Genomic DNA, 26,071 nt, shown 5'->3' on the forward strand with positions numbered 1-26,071 from the left:
AGCACACAAAATAGGCAGCCTAATGATGCAGCCTAATTGTTTATTTGTTGTTGTGGCCAATACTAGCCATAGAGTTAAAATAGGTTATAGCTTGCAGATGAGGGACCTTCAATGACTAAATGGCTAAATTATTTTGATGATGTGAAAGTGAAATCAGCATTGAGTCGTTCAAGTAGTCAGAACTATTGTTGTTTAGTTTGAAGCCTTCCTAAGTTCCTAAGCCATTTCTTCTTTGTTTATCCTTAACGCACGCACGCGCACACACACACACACACGCACACACACACACACACACACACACACACACACACACACACACACACACACACACACACACACACACACAGCACAGCACTCCTCAATGCAGTTATCCAAAGAGATTCTCTTTGGTGTTCGAACACAATTGATAGTCCTATTAGCAGTCCTGTACCTGGTTATGCAGTTGCTGAGTTTGATTCATAAAAGCTGTGATTCACTGGCAGGGCTGATTGAAGAGGAAGTCAATGGGAGTAGTTCTGTTCTTTCCTTATGAGTGGCCTCCTCCTCTGTCTCACCATGGCTTTGTATTTATTAAGCATTTACAGTCTTTCTTACTCTATGGAAAGCCTGGTGACGTGAGGACTCCAAGACTTGTGCTGTGTGTGTGTGTGTGTGTGTGTGTGTGTGTGTGTGTGTGTCATCATCATAGCTGCAGTGCAGAGGATGCATCTGATGAATGCCACATGATGTGTCAACAGGTTGGTTGGCAATAGACTATGTAGGTCTATCACACCATTGTGTCACATTGTGTGATGGCCTGCAAAGTCCTACAATCATGTGTTCAAATGGAATAAAATGGACCAGTAACACTGAGGATCTTTAGTGTGTGAGTGCACACTGCACATCCAGCTCCATGCAGGGTATGAAGCTTATCAAGCAAAACAGTGGGAGAAGCTGTATTGCTTCTTCATGCACGGACAGAAATGTGTTGGATGTGGTTTTGCGCATTGACAGCAGTAGATGTATTATTTCTTTGTGCATTGACAGCAATGGGTTATGGAATGGATGCATTGTTTTGTGCGCCTGGACAGCAATTGTTGGATGTGGCATGTGGGATTGTTTATGTTCACCCCATGTGTTTATTGCAGAGAAAAAATTATAGTGTTCTGAAAAAAAGGTCGTTGAGAACATTCATTACCATCATGGATCCTTTAATCAAGTCATGATGAATTGAGCGTGGTGTACAGTATGTGCTTACCTTTCTCTCTTTACCCTGATTATCGGAGAATATAATATATATTTAGATTCATATTTTATTTGAAGAAAAGCAAATTGTTTAGTTATTTTTCCTCTGTGAAGATTAAAAAAAACTCCTTTTTCTAACTTGAGAGAGTACACATTATTGAGTGGTGTAAACCACTCCTACAACTGGCTTTGTTAGTTTACGTGTCTGTCTGTCCGTACGTCTGTCTGTTCGTACCAAAAAATGAGCATGGTTGCTATGGTCACCCAGTTCACACAGGTGTGATTTCATTACGTCAGACATTACGTCAGACCACAGTTGATCAGTCTATATAAGACCTTACACCACTCAGTTCACACGGGTGTGATTTTCTTTTTTAATGGAACACTTCTCAGGTGTAGTCTGTGACTGTAGTCTGATGCATTACTGTATTTGTAAACAGTGAATGATGGCTTTTGGGAACTATATTGTAGATTACCAACTAGGTCTACAACATACTGTATGTTTACTCCATAGCTCCATTACCTATTTGTTTTTCCAGCCAACATATCAAGGAAAACCTGCATTCTGAATAAAAAAAATCACAATCATTCACATTCACAATTTTCTTTTTTGAGTGGTGTAAACCACTCCTACGACTGGCTTTGTTAGTTTATGTGTCTGCCTGTCTGTGCTCAAAAAATGAGCATGGTTGCTACGGTCACCCAGTTCACCCGGGTGTGATTTCATTACGTCAGACATTATGTCAGACCACAGCTGATCAGGCTAAATAAAGACCTTACACCACTCAGTTCACACGGGTGTGATTTTTTAAGAATACATACTGCAGTCTTTGAATAATATCAAAGAATACCGTACATATCAACAGTATTATCAGTAGGCCTATGTTAATTATATGCATTATGTTGAAAAGTGCTGCCCACCCAAAAATTAAGTATTAGTACAGATTATTTTTCAACCTATTTTCCTGAGAACTGGGTTAGTGACCAATAGCATATTCCACTTAAAAATCTGTACGTATGATCAGACTTTTTCCAGGTATAGCAATAATGTATTTTTAGTCTGTTCCAAATGCAAATGCTTAGACAGCTGGAGAATCATGCATTGCACATTTATGTCTGTCTGTCTGACTCGCCATCTGTTTATCCAGGAGAGAATTGTAAGGGTCCGGTACGTGAGCCACTGGATATGTTTTGGTTGGAGATGACATTGGCCAGAAGAAGGGGCTGGGGTAGAAATAGAATGAGTAGAACTGAGGTAAGCATAATAGTTGCTTGCTAACTTGATCTGCCAAAGTGAAAACGTCATCTCTGTGCGTAATGCCGTACAGAGAAGCATCTGCAGGTTCTCTTTTGAAAGACACACATTTTCATGACAGGCTTACGGTATACCCCAAGGTTGTACACTCTGGGAGTGTACAAAAACTACAAATGAACCCAAATGGACTCGCGTAACAGTGTAAAGCAAATCAGATTAGTGTGATGAGGTATTTCTCTATGATGAAAGCCAATTAGGCAAAACAAAACAATGACCTATGTCCATCCATGTGTCCAGAGTTTTATTCTTTTGATGCTAAAACTGTGCTGTTGAAAAACACAGGGTACTCAAGAGAAGGTGACATGGATTGAATGTTCCTACCACAGGCTTATATAAGCCTTCAACCCCCATGTGCTCTGCAGCCACACAAATAATTTGGAGCAGATTTGAGCACAGCCCTGCAAGGCTGCAACTCCATGGTTTGGGTTGGTTCATGTGCTGGCTGGGGAACACGTACAGTAACTTGGGTCTCTGGCTCAAATAACCAATTATATACAGTATATGAAAAAACGGAGGTCAGAGGGTTGGGATTGGAAGGAGGAGCCATGAGGAGTGGGTTTGGTTGTGACCACAGGGTACTTGTGCTGTGGTGAGGGTCTTTCCTGGAGTTGCTCATGTCGTTCGGACGGTGGGTGGTGTTTTCAGGGTGGAGGGTGGAGCGGTGATGGAGACATTCTTCATTAAGATTTCAGGAGCCTGGTCTGCTGACTTTGGTTCACTCTGGTGTCTACAGAGGATGAGTGGAACCAAATGAAACCCGAGATATAGAATTAGAGGAAATGTAGCCCCAAATTCACAGCCCAGGGATTCTTGTTTTTTGAAAGTTTTGTTTTGTTTTGTTTTTTTGTTTGCTTTACTCATCGCTGTAAGATGTGCAATTCTATGTTCAGACTGAATAGGAGAAACGTCAGCTATTGGACAAAATGTCATGAATTTATCCTACTACATCATTTGAATTGTGCATGTGAAAAACAAATGGCCTTTATGTCATACTTGGCACTTCTCAGACAAGAACTGCTAGACCCCATTTTGATGTTTTTCTTGAGCCCAAGCTCAGATCCATTCCACCAGCTGTGTTAAGCTTTGACTGTTCAGGCCTGTCCATCGCGCATTTTATGAGAGTCCCTCCCGTTTCTTCAAAAACAATTCCATCTTCTAGAAAGACCACTATTAAAAAAGAGAATTATAGGCAGTAAGCATGAGGAAAGACAGAATGACTGATTATCACTTGTCAGCATGATCATTACTCCAAATAACACAGGTGTGCCTGGAAAGGCGCCGTCCGCAAAATTAACACGGCCGATCCCGGTGGATTCGCTTTATGGGAAACGTGGACATAGCAGTGCCAGTGCAGGTTTGATGGCGTCAGTAAATGACTTTTCCTCACACATGCCTGACTGTCTATACGTCTCTTATGTGTTTACATGTCAGAGGAAGAGAAGGTGTGGATGCAGACCTGGTTTACATGCAAGATGTTTCCTATCAGCTTCCCAGTTCTCATCCTTTATATGGGATGTGCTATGGCGATGACCGAGAGGACAGGGGAATGTAGACCTGACAGACTGTAGGGAGTTTGGGAGATTATGTTGTTTTTTCGACCTGTGGAAAGCTCAATGTTTTGTTTTTTTTCTTTTTTTTAATCTGCACCGTGGCAGAGAAGATTCATAGAGTGCATGAGCAGAGCTGTCTGGGTCAGGAAACTCAGCTTGAGTCTGGGTTTTATTAGATGCAAGTTTATGAGTTAGAGGCGGAGAAGACAGTGAGTCAAGACTCATTCTGCAAGTCAATATAAATAAGTTTGTAGATTTAAAAAAAAAAGCTTAAATAATGGTTATTGTGAAGAATGAGATAGATGCAGGATAGATGCTTTAAATGCATTCCCATTTCATTTTTTGAAAAGTGGAACAATCTAGCTAGCCATGAATTGAATCCAATACACACATGTACTGTTTCTCCTGGTGCCAGTTTCCCAATGGGACATCCAGAAAAAGAAAAGTGTGAGCAACAGTTTCCCTTTGGTTTCCTTGCATGATAGACACACATAGACAAACAGGACAGGATGCCCCCACTCTGTCTTCATAGCTATGGCTACCTCTGAGTCGTCTGCCCAGGATGTCCTGTGTGGTAGCGGGTATTTGCCCTCTTGTCTCTGCTTGACCTCCACTTCCTGTTGTGTGGGGCAGCTATGCAGGTGTCATCATAAAGACCCCCTAATCACAAATGTAGTAGCACTTTGCTTCAGTTGGATTATCATTCCAGTTTGTTAGCCTGTGTAGTAACATAAAACGCAAAATATAAGCACACAATATTTAGATACTTCACTCCTTGATAAATTGCTCTAAAATCATGCCATAAGTGTGCACTTTCCATAAGTTATTAAGTTGTGACTTGTGCACCACAAATGCTGTAGCCCATGTTACATAATTCAGTTGTAAGTGGCCACTGGTTACAGTATATTTTATAATCCTCAATATTTTTAACAATTTATAGTATCATCCTCCTCTACTTATCAATCGATAATCGAGACACTTGAAAGGATTTATATTTAAAGCCTCCTCTGACTGGAACAACCTATACCTGTAAATATTAAATCCACATAATAATTGTATCTGTTCAAAATGCACTTGTGTTGTTATTATGGGATCATTTCTACATAATAGGCTAATAATTACCTCTATAGAGCACCGAAGTCCTGACGTCACTGTCAGTAGAGGGCGTCAGTCCCCAGGTTTGTGTACTTTTTATTTGCATTGTAATCTCCCTAGGGGGATTTTAGATCGCCTCATATAAGAACTGTTTGAAAAATAAACCGATCACCCCGGCCTTTTCACTCATATGGATATGAAGCATCGACTGAAGGTGGAACTGTACAAATATACCCAAAGAGTAACAAAATAAGCGTTAGAAACGATTCAAACAACCCATAGACTACATTTCCGGGTAGGCAGGGTGGCTGCATCTGCCCGTCGCACAACAGAAACCGAATGTTAATTACGTTTATTTTTATTTTATTGATATTTAATGTTTCGTGGTTAGTACGAGTCGAGTCACCACCAGTTGAGCTTACGTCAACGAGGAATCTCAGGAACGCAATGTGTTGATAGCTGGGCATGACGTATATTAGCAGCGACATTGCCTTCATATGTAGTTTCAAGGCTTTTGCGACCACATTAATTCCATTTTCTCCAGAAACTGGCTGTATCAAATATGAATGTATGAATGGACATCATTAACGATGCACAGCCACTCCCCTGACAGAAAGGCCGGGGTGGTCGGTTTATTTTTCAAACACAGTTCTTATATGAAGCAACCTAAAATCGCCCTATGGAGATTTCACTGCAAATAAAAAAATCACTCCCATGTGAACTGAGTGGTGCAGGGTCTTATATAGCCTGATCATCTGTGGTCTGACGTAATGTCAGTGACCATAGTAATCATGCTCATTTTTTTGGTACGAACACGGGTACACGGGTACAAAGCCAGTTGTTGGAGTGGTTTACACCACTCAAAAATACATGAACCTGTGTATAGGCGCCCTCTACTGAAAGTGACGTTAGACTTCGGTGCTCTATACCTACATAATAATGATGTAATGCTATCACTTATTTTTGTTGTCACTTTTGGTATTGTGCTCTATTGTCGTTAAGGATTCCCTCATGCTACATGTTATTCATCCCTCCAGGACGCTTGTTTTCTGTCAAGGAGTTATTCTAGCCTTATTCTAAGACCGTCAGAGATTTATTTTATTGATTCTGACATTTGTGCATGTCTACCACCCCCAAATAGTCACTGCAATTCCGTTTATGTAAAACAAAATAAATAAGGAAAAAGTGCTCCGGAGTGATCTGGAGAAACCGATCTTTTATACCATTTAAGTCTGGGGCACGGTGGCACAGTCGGTAGTGCTGTCGCCTCACAGCTAGAAGGTCCTGGGTTTGATTCCCACTGGGGACGCTGTGGGCGTGTTCCCTCCTCCGCGTCATCAATGCCCATACCCGAGGCGGGGTTGGCGAAAGGGCCTTTCTGTGTGGAGTTTGCATGTTCTCATGTCCCCTAGGGTAGTACCCTCACAAAAAACATGCAGTAAACCTGGTCTCTAAACTGCCTCCCCCTGGCCTGCCGGGGTGCCTGATGGAGGGGAAAAGAACTGGTCGGAATAACGTGTTCCTTCCACGCGCTACATCCGACCGGGGAAATTCCCCCGTAAGGTGAAAAGAAGCAGAAAACAATCAGTGATCGGGATCGGTCCCAAAAAGCCTGATCGGAGCACCTCTAGAACTTGTAGTGTGTTGTAGGTAGGAGGATTTATTATGACTTATTTATTTGTTGCAGAAATGTGCCTTTTGATGGTGCTATAACAGGCCCATGTGACACACATGGGCGGAAGGACAGACAGGGTGCAAAACATAGTCTCTCCCCATGCCATTGCCTTCGGCCTAGTGGAGACAAAGCCATAAAGCCACAGATGTTATTCATCCCTCCAGGACGCTTGTTTTCTGTATTATTCCATATTGTTCTATAAAAATGGGTTTTAATCCTGTTTGTGCATGAATGTCATCAAGTGGAATACCAGCTTTCACCTGCTGCAACAGCACCCCAATACTCATTGAGAAATACAGAAAACTTCTGGCACAAACTGGATTAGAACACCTATTTTGTTGTTATTATTATTATTATTTATTTAATTTATTTAAATGTCTGACAGTCTTGTTCCTGTTCCAAGACATATGGGCTATTCCGATTTCCTAATAAAGAATTTCAAACACTGTAATAATACCCAGAGTAACTAAATATTCAAGTGGCTCAAGAGTGGCTTTCATTAGCTTGATAAGACGATGATAAGACAAGTAAATACCACGCCACATACATGTAAAGGCTTTTAAAGCTGGAGAATGAGACACCATAGGAACATTTCCATGGGTTCACCTTCAGGGTAGCACACGTGGCTCAAGTTTTAAGGGAAGAAAATAGGACTTTTAAGTTCCAGATGCTTGTGCAGGGACGAAGCCCATCTGGAGGGACTGGAGGGGGTTGTGTGTGTGTGTGTGTGTGTGTGTGTGTGTGTGTGTGTGTGTGTGTGTGTGTGTGTGTGTGTGTGTGTGTGTGTGTGTGTGTGTGCGTGTGTGCGTGTGCGCGTGTGCGTGTGTGCGAGAGAGAGAGAGAGAGAATGGGACAGCGACCATTTGTGTGTGCGAGGGAGAAAGAGTGCATTTTAGGTTGTGTAGAAGGGGAAAAAAACTTCTCTAAAATGATGCCATTAATAAGATGCAGGTTTCCAACTCGTCCTCCAGAAAGGCAGCACTCCATGTGCCAGAGGTAGGCCAGTAAATCAATGAGCTTTAACTCAAAGGAATTTACTGGCCCAGACTGGACTTCCTGGAAATCGAGAGAGAGTGAGAGAGAGAGAGAGAGAGAGAGCAATAAAGAGGATAGTTTGTGCTGTTCTACCTGTGTCTTGAACTCTGCTGTGTTGTTGTCTTACTGAGTCTGCATTGGTCTACGCTGACAGTTTCTTTAAATTGTGACATTGGTGTACGGTGAATTTACATTACGAGTTTGAGAGCACTGCATATTGACACATGTGGTACACTGACACCAGCATGACCTCACAGTGCAGAAGAATAGATTTACAAAGAATAAAAGATTACACATACTGTCATAGATTCAGCGCCAATGAAAATATCTGCAGGAGTGCTCAAAAGCATAATGTGGCATCATTATAAGCCTCATGATTAGCCTTGTTATTTAAACTATAAATTAGGCTTCGCCTGGGAAGGAGCCAGCTTAGGTGGTTCGGGCATCTGGTTAGGATGCCTATCGAGCGTCTCCCCTATAGGGAGGTCCTCGATGCACGTCCCACTGGGAGGACACCCTGGGAAGACCAAGGTGCAGATGGAGGGATTACATAGACTCACTGGCCTTGGAACGTCTCGGGATCCCCAGGAGGAAGTCACTAATGTTGCTCTGGAGAGGGAAGTCTGCTCTCTGGTGGAGCTGTTTCCCCGCGACCCGACTACGGATAAGCGGTTGAAGATGGATGGATGGATGGAAAAATACATTGTTCACCTGTGATCTAGTTGTAGGCCTACATTCTGTCTCCTGGTGTGTGAGTCTCTTAAGGTGTTTTGCATAATGAGTCTGAGAGCCAGACCGATATATATTGGTTTGGCTTATATATTGGTATTAGGCAGCTGATGTTTTTTTAACCACTTTTAGAGTATTTACTCTATACTAAGTTATATGCCAAATAAAGCACTATATTCTGTCATTGCAAGAAATCTGTAATCTGTAGTAAGCGGTAGTCTAGGACTCTCCAACATCTGGCAATGTCCAAAGTTGGGCTCTAATAATGAACAAACCACTGCCTGCAGGCAGCCACACGTAGGTGTTTTTGTCAAATAAATACCCAGGTGTCATACCATTATTTCCCCCCAAACAGTAAATGCTATCTAGGGCCATATGTAGGTAAAAATTGCAGCAGCAGCAACAACAACAACAACCGAGAGAGAAAAGAACACAGATACCAACATCAATCCAAATGGGTTCCAGGATAGCTGGAAGTTCCAGCTATCGCTCAGTCTTAGCAGCTGCAAAAAAACAAGCTGCCATCCAGTCGCATTAGGACTGGGAGTGTGGTCTTAATTGAACCCAGATGCTGCACAGTCGCACTCCTTTTTCCGTAAACTGCACTCACCCCGTAGAACCGTGACTTGAGTCATATTAAAGAACAAACATAAGGAAAAAGAATCGTTGTCAATTATTTGGCTATAAGTCAGTTTTGATATTTTTGCAGTTAATTGTCCAGCCTTATCAAGACACATCGGTACACACACTGCATTCACAATATTACAGCCATGCAATCGCTATTGGAGAAGCAGAAGTGAAGTGTGTATTTCGTAGGGATGTAACAATACCAAAAAGTCACAATATGATAATACGACAATCTGAATTTGCCTCTGGGGGCACCGCCCGTGTCTACGTGTAGAAACCGGATGACGGCCGGTTCACTCATTCAGCCATCCTCTTCCGGTGGCACATCTGATTGATTGATTGATTGATTGAATACTTTATTGGCAGAAATGTAATCAGTACAGGGTACAGTGAAACACCCGTCCAATGGGATCACCGAAAAAAGTCCTTGCGGTCTTGTTTCCATTCAGGTCCTGGGTATACAATTCATAATCATGACATGAAAAATAACAACAAAAATCAAATCATCATACAAGGTAAAAAATACCCAAAATATACAGGTTGTGGAACAAAGAAGGGGTTATAAGGAGGTGGAGGTAGTCACTAAACTAAGGGGAGGGGTAATCATTTCCTCTCCCTTTGGCATGCTGAAAGGTGGATTTTCAGGCCTGTTTTAAAGGACGCCAGGGATTTGCATTTTTTGAGGGAGGGAGTCAGGGCATTCCACACTTGGGTGGCAGTGCTGTAGAAGGAGAATTTGCCCATGTTTGCCTTTGTTTTACATTCCTAACAACAACAAACTACACGTTGTAATGGGAGTTGCCGAACGATTCAGCTGCGGAGCTCTGAATCTCACAATAATACACACAATAACACAATAATAAAGTCGAAGATACAATATTTATCAGGATGTTATACAAAAAGAAACAAAATTATATTCCACATGTTCACTTATGACATGATCAGAATAGGGATGCTATTGTCATGTGATTAATGAGATGCACCCTGCTTGATTGAGGCTTTTGTCGCTTAACTTGTGTCTCTTGGTACAGAGCTGGCAGAACTGTGTGACTAAAGTTAAGTTAGCTGCTAAGCTATATGGCAAGGCTATGCCAATCCAATAACGCGGGCTGGACTTTGCACACAGTTGTTTTAGATGTTTAGCTAAATATCCAAGTGGTCAGCGAGAGAATTGCTAAAAGATCCTGCTGCTATTCAAACTAAACCATTTTCAGCCTGAATACCTATGGTATAAATATTACAAGGAATTGTACATGTTATTGACTCAATAAAGTAAAAAAATATATCTATGGTAGATGCCTTCACAGGCCCATGATAATATTGTCACAGGCCCACAATAATATTGAGAAATCCTTTTTATTGTACATCATGATAACGACAATATTGTTACATCCTTAGTATTTCGGTAAAGCACTGACAGTTTGGGATAAATTACCAGGGATATGGGTTTATATCTATTCATCTAAACTAATGACTAATTATAAAAGGCCAAAGACTGCTCTTTTTTACAGTAAGCATACGGGTAGCACTTGAACAAGATGGGTATTGATTTATATCTTGGCGCTGTAGATTTTCCAAGGCAGATGGGATTTGACTTCACACCTTTCCAATAGGTTTTGGGCTGCAGCTCCACTATTGCTAGGGTCAAGACCACAGATGTAAGCAAACTGCACAGGCCTCAGCCAAGACAATATGATAGGATGGAAAGAGCTGTGTGTGTGTGTGTGTGTGTGTGTGTGTGTGTGTGTGTGTGTGTGTGTGTGTGTGTGTGTGTGTGTGTGTGTGTGCACATGTGTGTGTGCGTGTGTATACTGTAGGTCAGTGGTTCCCAAAGTGGGGTCCGGGGACCCCAGGGGTCCTTGAGGGAGTTCCAGGGGGTCCCCAGCTAAATGATAGTTTGGAACCAAATGGACCCTTATGGGTCTGTAACTCAGATTCGATTTGTACACTCTCAGGGTTAAATTAACTTTGATTTTACAATATAAATTGGGGGTCCCAGAGATAGAAATGCCATTAAACGGGGGTCCGTATAGACTAATGCATGTCAACTGGGGGTCCTTGACGGGTTGAGAATCACTGCTAGAGCCGTACAAATCTTCTCTTATGGGGGTCCCTGGCATGTATTTTCAAATGGGTGCTAATGAGTGTCATTTTGGGGGTCCTTGACGTGAAAACGTTTGGGAACCACTGCAGGTGACGGTGTACAGTATGTCTAGAAGTGCACAGCATGCTTGCAAAGCCAGGTCTCTGTATGCACATCTGTGTTGATATGGATGTGTGATTGAAAGTTTAGTGATGATTTTGAGTCAGCATTTCCCTTTTGTGTATGTAGTCTGTTTGCCTGTTTCCCCCCAGCAAGAAAGTTAAACCAGTGATTGGAGTACTGTTACTTAAACACAATGGCCAGTGATTGATTGGCTAGTGAGTGATGGACTGTGAAATTGAGCAAGCCTGTGAAATAGATTTAGAGTGTTTTTGCATCTGCCACCATACTTGCAGTAAATCCAGATGTGCACCATGCACATACGATTCAGAATGCACAGCATAGCCTACATGAGAGCTTATAGTCATTCTGTCAAGTATACAAGTCTCAGAGTTGTTAATATCCACAGCTTGAATAGTCTGGCTTGCTCAAATGGTTATTTTGTTAAGAGAAATCTACTAATATACTTTGTTGATTTTCCTTTTTTAATTGCACTTATTTCTATATGTATCAACCTGTTTTCTATTGTTGGGCTAATATAATCTAATCAGCATAATAATTTGGATGTGTTAATCAAGAGGACAGACAAGTGGTCTCAGAGGTTATATGTAAATGATACAAGGCGATCTTGAACAATGGTTCCCAAACTTTTTAGCTCAACCTGTAGATTGTATATTTGAACTACTTCTCAAACATTTTTTTTCTAATTTATGGATTTTTTTGTTTGTTTTTGTTTGTTTTCTCTTCTCCAAAAGAAGAAGAAAAAAACCTAAAACTATTACTCGTGACCCATAAAAAAAAATCCGCAACCCACAAATGGGTCCTGACTCTCAACCCACTGTTTAGGAAACAGTGATCTAGGACTAGAAGTTTGTATAGTTGAGTTGTGTTTGTCGTTTGCAGAAAACATGACGGTACACAGTTACAGTACTAGAAAGACAGACAGACCAACATACAGACAGCCTCATTACAAGTGTTTTGCACTCACCGCTTCATGGCTGAACTAAAAAGCTAAGTGAATTGCTGCAGTGTTTGTACTCTGTGGCCAACAAAGAAAATGTAAGTGTTTTGTCCATTCCCCTGAGAAAACTTGTGGCAGAATTATTCTTTCAGCCAATGGGAATGGACTTGCAGGTAATGGTATGAACACTTATATGATTACAATTTATTTCTAACTCAAAATACATTTTTAACACTATCTTGCAACAGTTGATGATTGTTTATGAGTTCAGTCGAGGTGGTTGCAGTTTTCTTAAACTCCTCTCAAGCGTTCAAAGACTCTTGACCCCAAAGCACTTGTGTATGTTGGGAGACCTCTGAATACTAATAAACATGGATGAATAAGTGCTTGGTGAATTCTGGCGTTATCACCAGAAGATCAGACAAAGCATCTGAAGCACTTTATGAATCTTTATTTAGAGTGGCTCTTCCCACAATGTTTTGACCCCAAGTGCACGACAGAAAAGATTTGTATAAGCAAATCGGAGAAAGTAAAATTACATGTCCATGTATAAGTAATGCTTATGGATATGTGATGGTGGGAAAATGTACAAAAGGATGATCAAGACAAATGTAGATGATATAATTATACGTTTTAAAAATGGTAAAAAGTTTGGAACCCATTCATACAATACTTCAAAAACCTACAGAGGTTACCCACAGACGAGACACCATGAGGTGTGTTCACCCACTGACTGCAGGTTGAGGTGCAAATATGCATATAGGCCTGGGCTCGGAGGCAGGTTTGGTCATGCGCAGTGTAGGCGGTGCCGGGTGGAGGCTGTATACAGCTCCTATACAGAGCTTTGTATGTTTATTAGACTCAATTAAATATTTTCATACTCAGTCAAATTCACAATTCTATTAACAAAAAGGCAGAAAAAGGCATGCTGAGCTCATATGTGAACATCAATGGCAAATATTTCATCATTATATTTCGAAACTATTATCTGCCCAACAAAACCCTTTCTTGAAAAAACTACAGTAGTGTTTATTGTTCCCGTTATTTTGTGTGGTCTTAATGAATATTTTCTAATGTCTTATGAAAAGACAGGATCCTGATCATTAACTAGACTTTTAATGAGGAAAATTTAAATAATGTAATTAATACAGTTTCAGGCCAAATACTGTACAGCATACCATCATTATGAGTACCCCATTCAAATTGTAATATCAACAGCTGAAGCATGAGTCACATAACTGTCAAATTACAGTATAACATCGCTGTCAAGCAGAAACCTTGTATCTCCATATTTTGTATGTTTTTTGTTTTCTATCCTAAATGAATGATGTCATATTTTATATTTAGTTGTATAAGAGTATTGTACAAAAGTATAGAAAAGAACCCGCTCTGCAAGCTCAGCTATATACCCAAAAGTTAGACGCCAGGTTTAAAGTTCTTAAGTCTGTGTTTCAGACATATTTAACTAATGAAAAGTATTAATAGAGCTTTGTGACTAAATAATAACTGCACTCAGTGAATCCATTGAACGAAGTCATGTTCTTTTTCCATTTCCTGAAAAGTAACGGTTTTGGACATACATGGTTTCAGCCTAACAGTGACGATTAGAAACTTCCTCGATGTCAACAGCACCATATCAGTAGAGAGTGGATTTGACACCAATGAGTATGGCAGGAAGAGATGGGACAGCTCTAACAGTGTATAAACATGCCACTAATGATTAATCCAGCAACATTACAACAATGAACATTTCAACAAATCATTCAAACCAGGATGTGTCAGCATACTTGTAACATGATGCGGAAATTTGAGAATTCTTGTGGCATGACATGCTCAAACTGTTCATATCAGAATAACTTCAAATGCCCAACACATTAGTCATGGTGACATTGGTTAACAATAGCCGCCGCCTACTACTACTACTACTACTACTACTACCACTAGTCTACTACTACTAGTCTACTACTACTACTACTACTAGTAGTCTACTACTACTAGTCTACTACTACTACTACTAGTCTACTACTACTACTACTAGTCTACTACTACTACTAGTAGTCTACTACTACTAGTCTACTACTACTACTACTACTAGTCTACTTCTACTACTACTACTACTACTACTACTACTCATACAGACCAACAGGACCTTGCACACAGTGAGTTGAGTAACAGCAATACACAATACTATAAGAAATAGACAATTAAGTCATCTTAGGAAATGTCATCCCTTGTGTCATATTAAAGTTAAGCTTGTCAAATGATTTAGAGTTGGTGTATGGAAAATTCATGAATTCATTCATACATACAGTCAGCTATTTCACGATACCGCCCCCTTTCACGATGACGAGAGACGAGAGAAAATAATTCCCCGTTCATTTCCTCATAGACTTTTCAAAAAGTATTTATTTAAAGATGTTTACGCCGCGGACAAAGTCAACTCATGACAATAAACACTATGTTTTGGGCCGATCAAATAATTTGTAAGAAGAAAAACAAAACAAAAAGTGTTGTATCCTTTCTTCTTTCTAATTATTTGATCAGCCCAAAACATCGTGTTTATTGTCATGATTTGTCACAACTCAAGTTGGCTTTGTCCGCGGCATAAGCTTCTTTAAATAAATACTTTTTGAAAAGTCTATGAGGAAAATGAACGGGGAATTATTTTCCGGGTCTCTCGAGGGGGCGGGACTGCGGCACTCTATATCAGTGTCCTTCCTGGCTCTCTTCACTCAGGTCCATGGCAATTACACGCAGTGATTCCTAAACTGTTATTGGTCTCTCTAAGCATTGGTCTCACTATATTGTAGTGTACACCATTTCTCTTTGTTGCCTCTGTTCTCGCTATGTGCGTTTACGATGCAACGCTATGTTTTTTGGTCATGGTTTCGGGAGAAGCTGTATTTTTTTATTTTTTTTTACAAGCGTCCCATGTGTCTGTGCACACATTATGATCCACAGAGCATTACGGTACATATAATTACAGCACTGTATGGTCATGTCCTTCTGAAACCTCAGCCTGGGCCTCCATTTTGGGTTTTCCACCATTTTGCACTCTTAAGTGGTTTAAAACACACAGCTTATTTAAATGACCAATAGTGATTTTCAATTAAGGTGTGCATATATGTATAATTATGTGCTCTTCTGTCAATGTGCAAGTTTGTGTGTTTGTCATCGCGTGTTTGGTTTCGAGTGTTTGATTTTGTTTGTGCGGATCCCTGTACTTTCTTTGACCAATAAAGCCACAGTCATTCTGCCTGTGGTTATGGTCTGGACTGTGGAGGACCGAGAGGCAGTTTGCACTGTGGGCTTGTGCACGAGAGCGCACACGTCTCCACTCAGTTGGGGGAATTGCAACAGGGAGCGAAGAGGCCGAGAGAAGAGGTCTCACATTGGCCAGAAGCCCAACACAACAACCAAAAGAAAAGAAAAGTGTGCTGCTGTTGTCAGACAAAAACCACATCTGCGAAGAGTAGCCCTGTGTATTGTATTTCTTTGTTTTATTTCATTGCCACTTCATTGCCACTAGACAAATATGGTTTAAAACTTTCAAGGGTCCAAAAGTTATGGAACTAAGCCACCATACATTATACAGTAAACTAAAGGACAGTGGAAATGTTTAAATCACAGAATTTCACACTAGAAAGAAAAACCCCAAATTGTACCAAAATGTGTTTTTCTTTAGCAGGCAGCAATGTTGCATGTCAGCACTGAGCACATTGTATTGGTCAATACATGACGGGTATTCTTGTCATATGAAGAGACTTTGGTCAAAAGTACAAATGCATTACATGTGTTTGCAAGGGTAGAATTACAATCTGTTCTGTGGGGGAAAATGCTGCCTGAAATGTATTCAGAACTTAAAGAGAGAGCACATATTCCACAGGTGACTTCTCTGTACTCTGTAATCATGCTGATGTTTTCATTTGGTTCAAAACAACAGTGTCGCCATGGTGACGTTATCATCCTAGCCTCTGTTATTCACTGTCTCTGTTCTCTATCACTGTTGGGGAACATGAGCTCTCAACACACCAGTACCCTCAATATCCCATGACCACAGTCATTAAGACTGACTCCAACACAAACCCACGACCATTGGCCCTGGTTGTACTGTAGCTTATGTAACAGGGACCCTAAACTACAAAAAGTCTTGCACACTGATTTCTTTTAAAACAAGGCTCTTTAGCTGCAGAAAAAAGGTAATGCTTTACTTACAAAAGTGCAAAACATGGTGGAATAAAGTGACACAGAGAGTGGACATTTCAGTCCTCAAACCATCATCAAGACTGTTTCCCGCCCTAGTAGGCCTTGAGTTTAGAGCGCAATTAACTTCCCCAGCTCTTTCACAACATATGCCCTAGCTTCCCTATTCTGGGGAGAACATTCGGCAAACATATTTGGTTTGAGGTGAAAAAAGGTGCAAGCCTAGTATAGACCCCTGGAGGACTCTGGTCAAAGAAGAATATACAGTAGGGTTTAGTCAAAGTGGATAACTGCTACTGTAGCTGCTCACTAGCGTTACAGGAATAGGTGTGACCATCATGCTTTGCAACCTCCCTGACTCCCTCAACTTTTTTCTCTCTCTCCCTTCTTCCCTTTGATATTCAAGGGAGAAGTGACCTTGGACCTGGTGGCCAGCAAATTTGTAGAGCTAGCAATTGTTGGTTCCTGCTGGAACCTAAACTTGGACAACTGTTTAGTGGGGGGAGCATGGAAGGGGGTACATCTATCCTGTTTTTTCTGCATAGAGCAGAGTGTCCACAGCCACAAGTAGAGTATGCTTGTTAAATGTGAACTGAAGGGATGTCACAGGTTTTTATATTCACTTCTTTCTTTCCATTACTGCCATAACTGTCTGATCATCTCCACCAGGTAGGGTGGATATTATGTTTTCAGCCAGGGTGTGTGTGTGTGTATGTGTGTGTGTGCATGTGCATGTGCATGTGCATGTGCATGTGCATGTGCATGTGCATGTGCATGTGCATGTGCATGTGCATGTGTATGTGTGTGTGCATGCACGCGCGTGCGCTCGCACGCACGCACGCACGTGCGTGTATCGATATAACAAACTGATTAAGCAAGGAATAATTGCCAGAATTAACACCTCACAGGATGATTAATTATTATTATTATGACCGGCGCGCAGGGAATTATCCTTTATCCTGCCTATCACACAGCTACTTGATTAATTAATTAATTGTGGCGATCACACAGCTACTATCACACAGCTACTTGATTAGTAAATTAATTGTGGCGACTGTGGCTCTAGACGTAGAGCAGGTCGTCCAATGATCCATGGGTCGGCGGTTCGAATCCCGGCTCCTCCTGTCTACATGTCGATGTGTCCTTGGGCAAGACACTGAACCCCAAATTGCTCCCGATGTGATGGTTGGTACCTTGCATGGCTTCCGCCGCAATCGGTGTATGAATGTGTGTGTGAATGGGTGAATGTAATGCACAATCTATGTAAAGCGCCTTGGATAAAGGCACTATATAAATGCACCATTTACCATTTACCATTTAATACATTTACCTAAAAGTAACAACAAAACTAAGTATTTCCTTGCTTACGGTAATGAAAGTTTTTCAAAAATGCATTTCTCAATTATTTGATTTGTTTGTTTTTACTGTGAGCTATAGAGGACAGATTTGCTGACATAATTCTAGGATGGAATTATGGAGTAGGCCTGAGCTCAACTCATGATAATATCGAGTCTACAAAAACAGACAAAGGAAACAGTCAGCTATAGTGCAATTGTGTTTTGCTAGTTCAAAGGCAGTGGTGTAAAGTAACTAAGTACTAAGTAACTCAAGTACTGTACATAAGTACAATTTTGAGATATTTGTACTTTATTTGAGTATTTCCAATTTCCAATACTATTACTCCACTACATCTCGGATCCAAAATTTTTACTTTTACTCCACTACATTTATTTGAGGACTTACATTTTGAAATGTTGAAATGACACATTCTGCATAATGATGACTACTTTTACTTTTGGTACATTTTAATGCCAATACTTTTGTACGTTTACTCAAAGTAAAAATGTTGAATTCTGAACTTTTACTTCTAACAGAGTATTTCTATATTGCAGTATTGATACTTAAGTAAAAACCTTCACCACTGTTCAAAGGTCAAAAGTTCAAGATCTGCTGTTTGCGTACATTAATCTTGGCGATAGGTCGACCCAAAGATGCTTAGCTCACTCAGCGAAACACAGACCTCCAAGTACTCTCCCTGAAACCTCCCCCTCCTCTCGCCTCCTAGATCATCCTTTTGTCACACAACTCCCACGAGAACCGTCAGCGGCTCATATGAGCCGTCAAGTGTTTTCCTGAAACGTTTCCAGTGGGGGGTTGAGCCGTGCGGATCAGTTGCACCTTCTTACCGTATATATGATGCCTTGCTGTAAACGCAATGAAATGTGTTGGGATTTAGGAGGTTTTGTTTCGCTGGATAAACCAGAGCAATGGGCCAAATTATTCTGTGTTTTGGAGTTTATTGTGTGTCTTCAAGCGTCATAAGCTGACGTGTTGGGTGTGGCACAGAATAGTCCCCCCCCCAATCCCTTTTTCTACATTGTGTTGTTAAGGGTCCTACTACCCCTTCAATCCACCCACCCAACATGTGGTGCATGATGGCAGTGCCTCGGAGAGTGGGTGCCAGCCTAGCTGCGGTCGTATCCGAACCTACCCTGTGCGCCAAGACAAGAACCCAGATGCAAAGGATTATGGGTTTTATATTCAGTTTACAGTAACTCTGTTTTAATAGATTTGGGGGTGGGGTGGAGAGAGGGACGGGGGTGGGGAGGGGAGGGGAGGGCACATGGCTCAGGAGGAGTGGGGCCCGTGGCTGTGGTTGTGTGTCACACGGAGTGCTCTAATTCGTTCCTGCTGTCAGTTTCTGTCAGGTTCTCATCTCAAATAAGTTTTATAGGTTTGTTATTCGAAAGGTTGAATTGTAAATTGATGACACAAGCTTAGGTCTAATGAGTATCATGATTTTCCTATAGAGTCAATACAATACAGTCCTTTGATACCATTAATGGTTGATCATTTAAATTAATTCTAAAGGGTGACAGTGGCCTAGATGTTGCACCAGCATCATTGTCTTCATCACATAACTTTAGGAACATGAACATTTATCATCTGGAGCTTCACTTACTGTCTGTTATTGGAATGCCAGTCTACGTTGCCAAACAAATTACTCTACCTTGTTTGAAACTCAAGTACCTATACAATAATACATAGACATTACGTTACTTTATTTTACCCTTACATCAAGTGGCCATAACATTAAAACATGCAGGTGACTGGGTGTTGCCATGAGGGTTGATTGCTTTTTATATATATAATATGACAGACCAGTGGTTTTCATTTGGTGACATTTAGCCTCTCAGACCCAAAACTTATATTTTGTTGTCATTGGATAAGATTTTGTCCACAATTCCATTCTGTATTGACGTTGGTACCATGGGAGAGATAACAGGCAAATGTTGATCAAACAAAAAAAAATCTACATTCTCTGATTGTGTAGACTTCTTATAAATTAAGTAATGCAGATGCTTAACAATAATTTAACTCTTGAGAGCATTCTCAAGAGTTAAAGATCTCTAAGGGTCCATTTGGTTACCAACTCTCAATCATGTAGCTGGGGACCACCTGGAACCCCCTCAAGGACCACTGGTGGTCCCCGGACCACTGGTTGTAAACCACTGTGATAGATGATTCACTAATGTGTTATGGCCAAAACTCATCCCTCGAGTTATAAGTCAAGACCGCGTTACACCAAATGCAAAAATGCATTATATATATATATATATATATATATATATATATATATAATACATATATGCTGTAGATCTATTTAATCTATTTTATGGGAAACAGGTCTCATATGCAGTCATATTATGTATTTTTGTCACTATATTTCTCAGACACACAGACTCACTCTTTTTCAATATTTTTCTTCTCCGAGGCTTGCTCACACACACACACACACACACACACACACACACACACACACACACACACACACACACACACACACACACACACACACACACACACACGTCACACACGTCATATACACACACAGCCCTCCCTTCTCGCTGTGCACAGGCAATAGTGTTATTCCTTCTATTTTATTTTCCTTTCCTCTGTGACTTTCTCTTCCAAAGGGTGACTAATATTTTCTACTAAAGAGTAGGGGAGAGGGAGAAATAGAGCGCTAGAGTGAAAGAGTCAAAGCAAATAAAAGAGTGAGAGAATAGTGTGCATTTGAAATGGGAGGAGGTTAGAATGAGTGGATGCAGAGGAAGAACAGTTAGATTACTGCCATGTGTGTATCATTTCACCAGCAAGAAAAGAAACACTCCTCTCTGTCTCTGATTGTACTCAAGGAGTCTCTGATTCACTTTCCCTAATCAGGAAGACTATGGAATGCCAAGATGAGTAGGAAAATCTACAGTTGTCTGGAGGCGTGTCCATATTGACAGTATACTGAGGCTCATCATCAGGGAATGTTTCAGTTGTCTTCAAGCAGCGAGTCCTCGTGAAGGGAGTAGATTAGAATTTAATTTCAAGTTCTTTCAGTGGCATCATTGGCATGTGTCATACATCCAAGTAGATTTTAAATTGTTTCTTTAAGTTTGATGCCATTTTGGCCAGGTCTCCCTTGTATAAGAGACTTCTTGGATAATACGGTTAAATGAATCAAAAATGTATATGTTGATCAAAGATGCTGCTCCATGGTTCATGAAGCATCCTTCTGTTGCTTTATGTTTTGGTTATTCATGTCAAAGATGGAGGTGCTATCACAGCATACTGTACAGTCACAGCAGTGACTGTCTAGTCTAAATAGGAAAGAAATGCTCATGTGTCAGGATTCAGGAACAGCCAGCTCTCGATCATGGAATCAAATCAAAATAATCTGTCAGTTGTCAGCACGTATGTGTTCAGCAGGAGCCATGATTGAAATTGAATATGGTAATAACATGGGTAAGAGTGTCTAGTGAGATTAATACAAGACCAAATGCATCTGCTTTCTTTTGGGATATGTTTTCATTGAAGAGCCCTGTGCGAGTGTGCGGTCATGGAAAGAGGGTTACATTTTTGTTCAGTTGGTAGTGGTACAATCACTGTACGCGTGGGCTCGCAAGTTTACGTCTTGATATTATAGGCCGAGGAGAGAAGCCCTCAGATACTATAAATAGCCCCTCTGTACTCGTGTCAACTTATGGGACTCATTTGTGTATGGAACATGTTCAAAAACATGAAGACAAATGATCAGTCCATGAAATAGTTAGAGAAAATGAAAGAGAGAGAGGTTGAGGAATGAGGAAAAGAGTGCGAGAGAGATTGTGTGTGTTTCAGTCCATGTGTATTCCTATGCTCTATTGTTTTATAACCCCACATGAAAGTTTCACTGAGCTGGATAAGAGCATCTGCTTTTCTCATTTTAAATAAACCCAAAGAGTGTTGAAGCGAACCTAGGCTAGTAACATTATAGCTGGTGTACTGTATCACCTCGTGTTACCAGTGGATAAGAGAGGTTAGCCGTTAAAAGCTAATACTGTATCCAAACGAATATCTAATGAGAGCCTTAAAAAAGATAGCTCAAGATTATTGATCGTTTGATACTTCGTGATACTTTCAGCCAACATAGCCAAAGGTTGTCTGAGACCGAAAGACCAGGAAGTCAGTCTGGAAAATGAATGTGTTAAAATTAACTATCATGGGAAAACATAATGATAACCTAAGGCTGATTTTAATGAGGCTGTGCTGTGGATCTGAATCAGAGGCAAGGACAGAAATCAATCGAGCGCACGCACGCACGCACGCACACACACACACACACACACACACACACACACACACACACACACACACAAACACACACACACGTATCACTTTTTAGAGCACCTGTATTTGTATGCTATGGTTGTGCTTAATGAAAACCTTCTTTATACATAATGAACTTACCAGTGAGCTCAAAGTCAATGAAAGTACAAAGTGAACAATTATTGATAATAGAGTAGGTGATGATAGTACCTCCTGGAGCGCCAGACGTCTACCTACTCACCGTCCGACCTGAAGGTAGTCTAAACAATGTGATGTGAACTGCAGCTGAGCTATGACATCAAAACAACTCTCCTCATGTCTGCACTCGTTAAGCAGGCCTTCCCGCTCTGTTTCTCAGCACTTAAGCATTCCCATGCGGTTTCATGGCTTTCTCTAATGAAGCACAATTAAAACGAAAAAAGAAAGAAGGAAAAAAAGAAAGAATAGGTAATGAAAAATATTTACCCCCAAGTCCAATGAAGTTGCTGGTAAAGTCGATTGCTCGTCTTAATAAAAAACATACGCCTGTTCTTATAAAATTCTGTTTTTGTGGTAAAGGCTTTCTTAGGCGTTAGCATTCGTGCCAACAAGTGAATTAGCCCCTGACATTGAATAGGAGAGTAGTGAGAGGGAGTGTATTTCAAAAAGCAGCAGATCAGTGAGTGAGATTTATGTCACAGTTCTCATGGTGCCAAGACTCTGGGCAGCACTAGTCAAATTGGGGTGAAACTGAAGTGTAGCCAGTGGCAGTTGCACTCACTTGTTTATAGAGGGTATGTGCGTGACATCATCATCATACCCGGAAGTTATGTGGGAACGCCTACTGAGTGGCAAAAAACGACTTACTGGCCTTGACAGCCCAACATCCAAACAGAAAAGTCCTGTCTGATTGCATTAAACGACTTTAAACACATTAAATTAACTTTGCCACTCACTTTGCCACTCGATTTGCCACTCGATCTTCCATTCACTTTATGCATGCGCATACCCCCTATTGGTGTTTCTATGCAGTGTGCCTAAGGATATTGAGTGCAGGGGGATATTTCATATTATTCACTTAATACTATATTTCTCTGTAGTGCAATTCTATGTTAATTTCAACTTGAAGTTTATTGTCACATCTCAAGTTTACAGGTGTTAATAATAATATAATATAGTCATAAGAACAGAGAAAGAAACAAAGGAAAAGGAGTGTGTTAAAGTGTGTGATAAATATCTCATATCTCAAAGACTGACATTTTCCCTCCTTATTTAACCCACAATAATTTCTGATATTCAATGGCGGTGCCCTAACATAACTGAATTCTCGCAGGGCCTTTTGTGGATGACTTGAGAAGCTGTACAGCAACTCTGTCAGAGGGGACTTGTTGGGAAAACAGAGGGGACAGGCCTGACCAATCCTGTGTTGACATGATGTGCCCTTCTCTATAAACTGCCCTATTCCCACGATAGGACCGTTGGCCTTTTCAAAACCACTCCTACCAATGGGCTGCTGAACTTGTGGCCATTTCCACAGAAAGTTTGAGGGGAAAGGGGTCTCTCTTTGGGGAATTGTCTCCCTGTTGCTCCCTGAGAGCCTAAAAAGGGTCCCCATCACGAGGCGCTCTCTTGGGCCTGACACGCTGATAACATCCAGATGGTGTTGGAGTGTGGAAGGGGAAGATGGAGGAGTGTGGAAGGGGAAGATGGAGGAGTGTGGAAGGGGAAGATGGAGGAGTGTGGAAGGGGAAGATGGAGGAGTGTGGAAGGGGAAGATGGAGGAGTGTGGAAGGGGAAGATGGAGGAGTGTGGAAGGGGAAGATGGAGGAGTGTGGAAGGGGAAGATGGAGGAGTGTGGAAGGGGAAGATGGAGGAGTGTGGAAGCTTCACTCCTTTTCTGATTGATGGTGGCTAGGATGAAGTTGGGAGTCACATTTATTCATTCTGATCCCTCTCTTTCCCCTTTCTCTACTTCTCTCTCTTGCGTATGCACGCACGCACGCACGCACGCACGCACGCACGCACGCACGCACGCACGCACGCACGCACGCACGCACGCACGCACGCACACACACACACACACACACACACACACACACACAGACACAACTCTCTCTCTCTCTCTCCAGCACCTATATGTCTCTCTCTCTCTCTCTCTCTCTCTCTCTCTCTCTCTCTCTCTCTCTCTCTCTCTCTCTCTCTCTCTCTCCCTCTCTGCTCGTGTCTATCTTCCCTATTGTTTGCCAGTCTGCCATGTACCATATTAAGACAATGTGCAGATGCAGACAGGGTTAACACTTAAGGTTTGGCCCATTGCCTCGTCTCTGCTTAGCATTTAATGAACTCTTTTACGGGGGATAAATACTTGCCACAATTTATAGGAGCTAAGAATACCATTACAACCAGCAGAGAGAGAAGTTAACAATAAATCTTTCTATTCATTATATTATGAAATATTACACATCCTCAATCAAAGATACTGTACGTCCAGAAAAGATGACGTGCTGCGCAGAAAATGTCAACAATTCTAGTGGAGTTTGAGGGTAGAAGCATGTGGTGAGAGTTAATGTATGTTTTTGACAATTGTTCGGCAGTTGTGCAATGTTTCTTTGCTGCACTATACGACAGCACAGTACTGTACATGTATACTAAACTATTAAAGCGGTATTTGGGCCAATATCAAGACTGTGTGGGTAAAATCTGGCGCTAAAACAATATTTGGTCCTCCAAATTGTTTTCACAATGTAGAAGTTTGTCTCTAAACAGTTCTCTGTCTGTCTGTCTGTCTGTCTGTCTGTCTGTCTGTCTGTCTGTCTGTCTGTCTGTCTGTCTGTCTGTCTGTCTGTCTGTCTGTCTGTCTGTCTGTCTGTCTGTCTGTCTGTCTGTCTGTGTTTACAACTAATGTGCTCTAGGAATATTCTTGTTCTAGTGTTCATCATGAGAACAGTTTGACCCTTGCCTCTCGTGCCAAAGAAAATGTGTGCATGCTAGTTTGACTATTTATACTATTTATTGTTTTTCTGTGTCCTCAGCACCATGCTTTATCTGTGGAGCTTTGCCGTCCTGCTGGTTCTTAGCTTCCTGATTGGACAATCCTGGTCTCTGAACCCCAGAGACCCTAATGTGTGCAGCCTATGGGAGAGGTCAGTGCTATTCTATAAATTGTACTAACAAACACTGCATTTTACATTATACTTGCTGCTACAATTCCACAGTTTAGAGCTTGGTTAGGGCATTATATACATACATTGCGTACTGCTTAGAGCTTCTGCCTGGGAGAGTTTCACATTAACCCATTTTGACCTGAGATCAGATTCTAAAAATGTCTTCTACATCCTGACAGTTTTCTGAAAAAGCTATGTTTCTATGTCGTCAAAAATAGCAGACCTACAAGCTTGTAGCGCGCCACTCGGTGGCGCGCTTTGAGCTTGTAGATCTGCTATTTTTCAATAGCTAAAGCATAACATAATGCTAACACCAAAAGTGAGTAAGTAGCAATCTTTATACTATTAGCACCTCTCTGATGAGAATGAGTGAGCAGGTAGTTCATTACTTGCGCAAGCAGAGCGTGCAAGTAACGTTATCAGTCAGGTGCTACGATGTGTATGTCCCTTAGCAGCATATGATATGACGTCATATGCTGGCACGAAGCAGACCGTGCAGGTATGTTTTCCGTCATGCTACGAAGCGTATGTCCCATGACGTGATGAAGATATGTACCAATATCCCTTAGCAGCAAATGATATGACGTCATATGCTGGCACGGGACATACGGAAGCAGACCGTGCAGGTATGTTTTCAGTCATGCTACGAAGCGTATGTCCCATGACGTGAT

General features: G+C 41.3%; 1 protein-coding gene across 1 annotated transcript in view; it reads left to right on the forward strand.

The window, feature by feature from the left end:
• pear1 (platelet endothelial aggregation receptor 1) overlaps positions 1-26,071 on the forward strand; it is a 56,137-nt gene that overhangs the window by 347 nt on the left and 29,719 nt on the right. Inside the window, exon 2 of the mRNA XM_079502560.1 lies at positions 25,269-25,379. Coding sequence (XP_079358686.1) covers positions 25,273-25,379 — 107 coding nt within the window. The 5' untranslated portion in view covers positions 25,269-25,272. The remainder of the gene's footprint in view (positions 1-25,268; positions 25,380-26,071) is intronic.

This window comes from Electrona antarctica (assembly GCF_951216825.1).
Source record: "Electrona antarctica genome assembly, chromosome: 6".
NCBI classification, from domain to species: domain Eukaryota; kingdom Metazoa; phylum Chordata; class Actinopteri; order Myctophiformes; family Myctophidae; genus Electrona; species Electrona antarctica.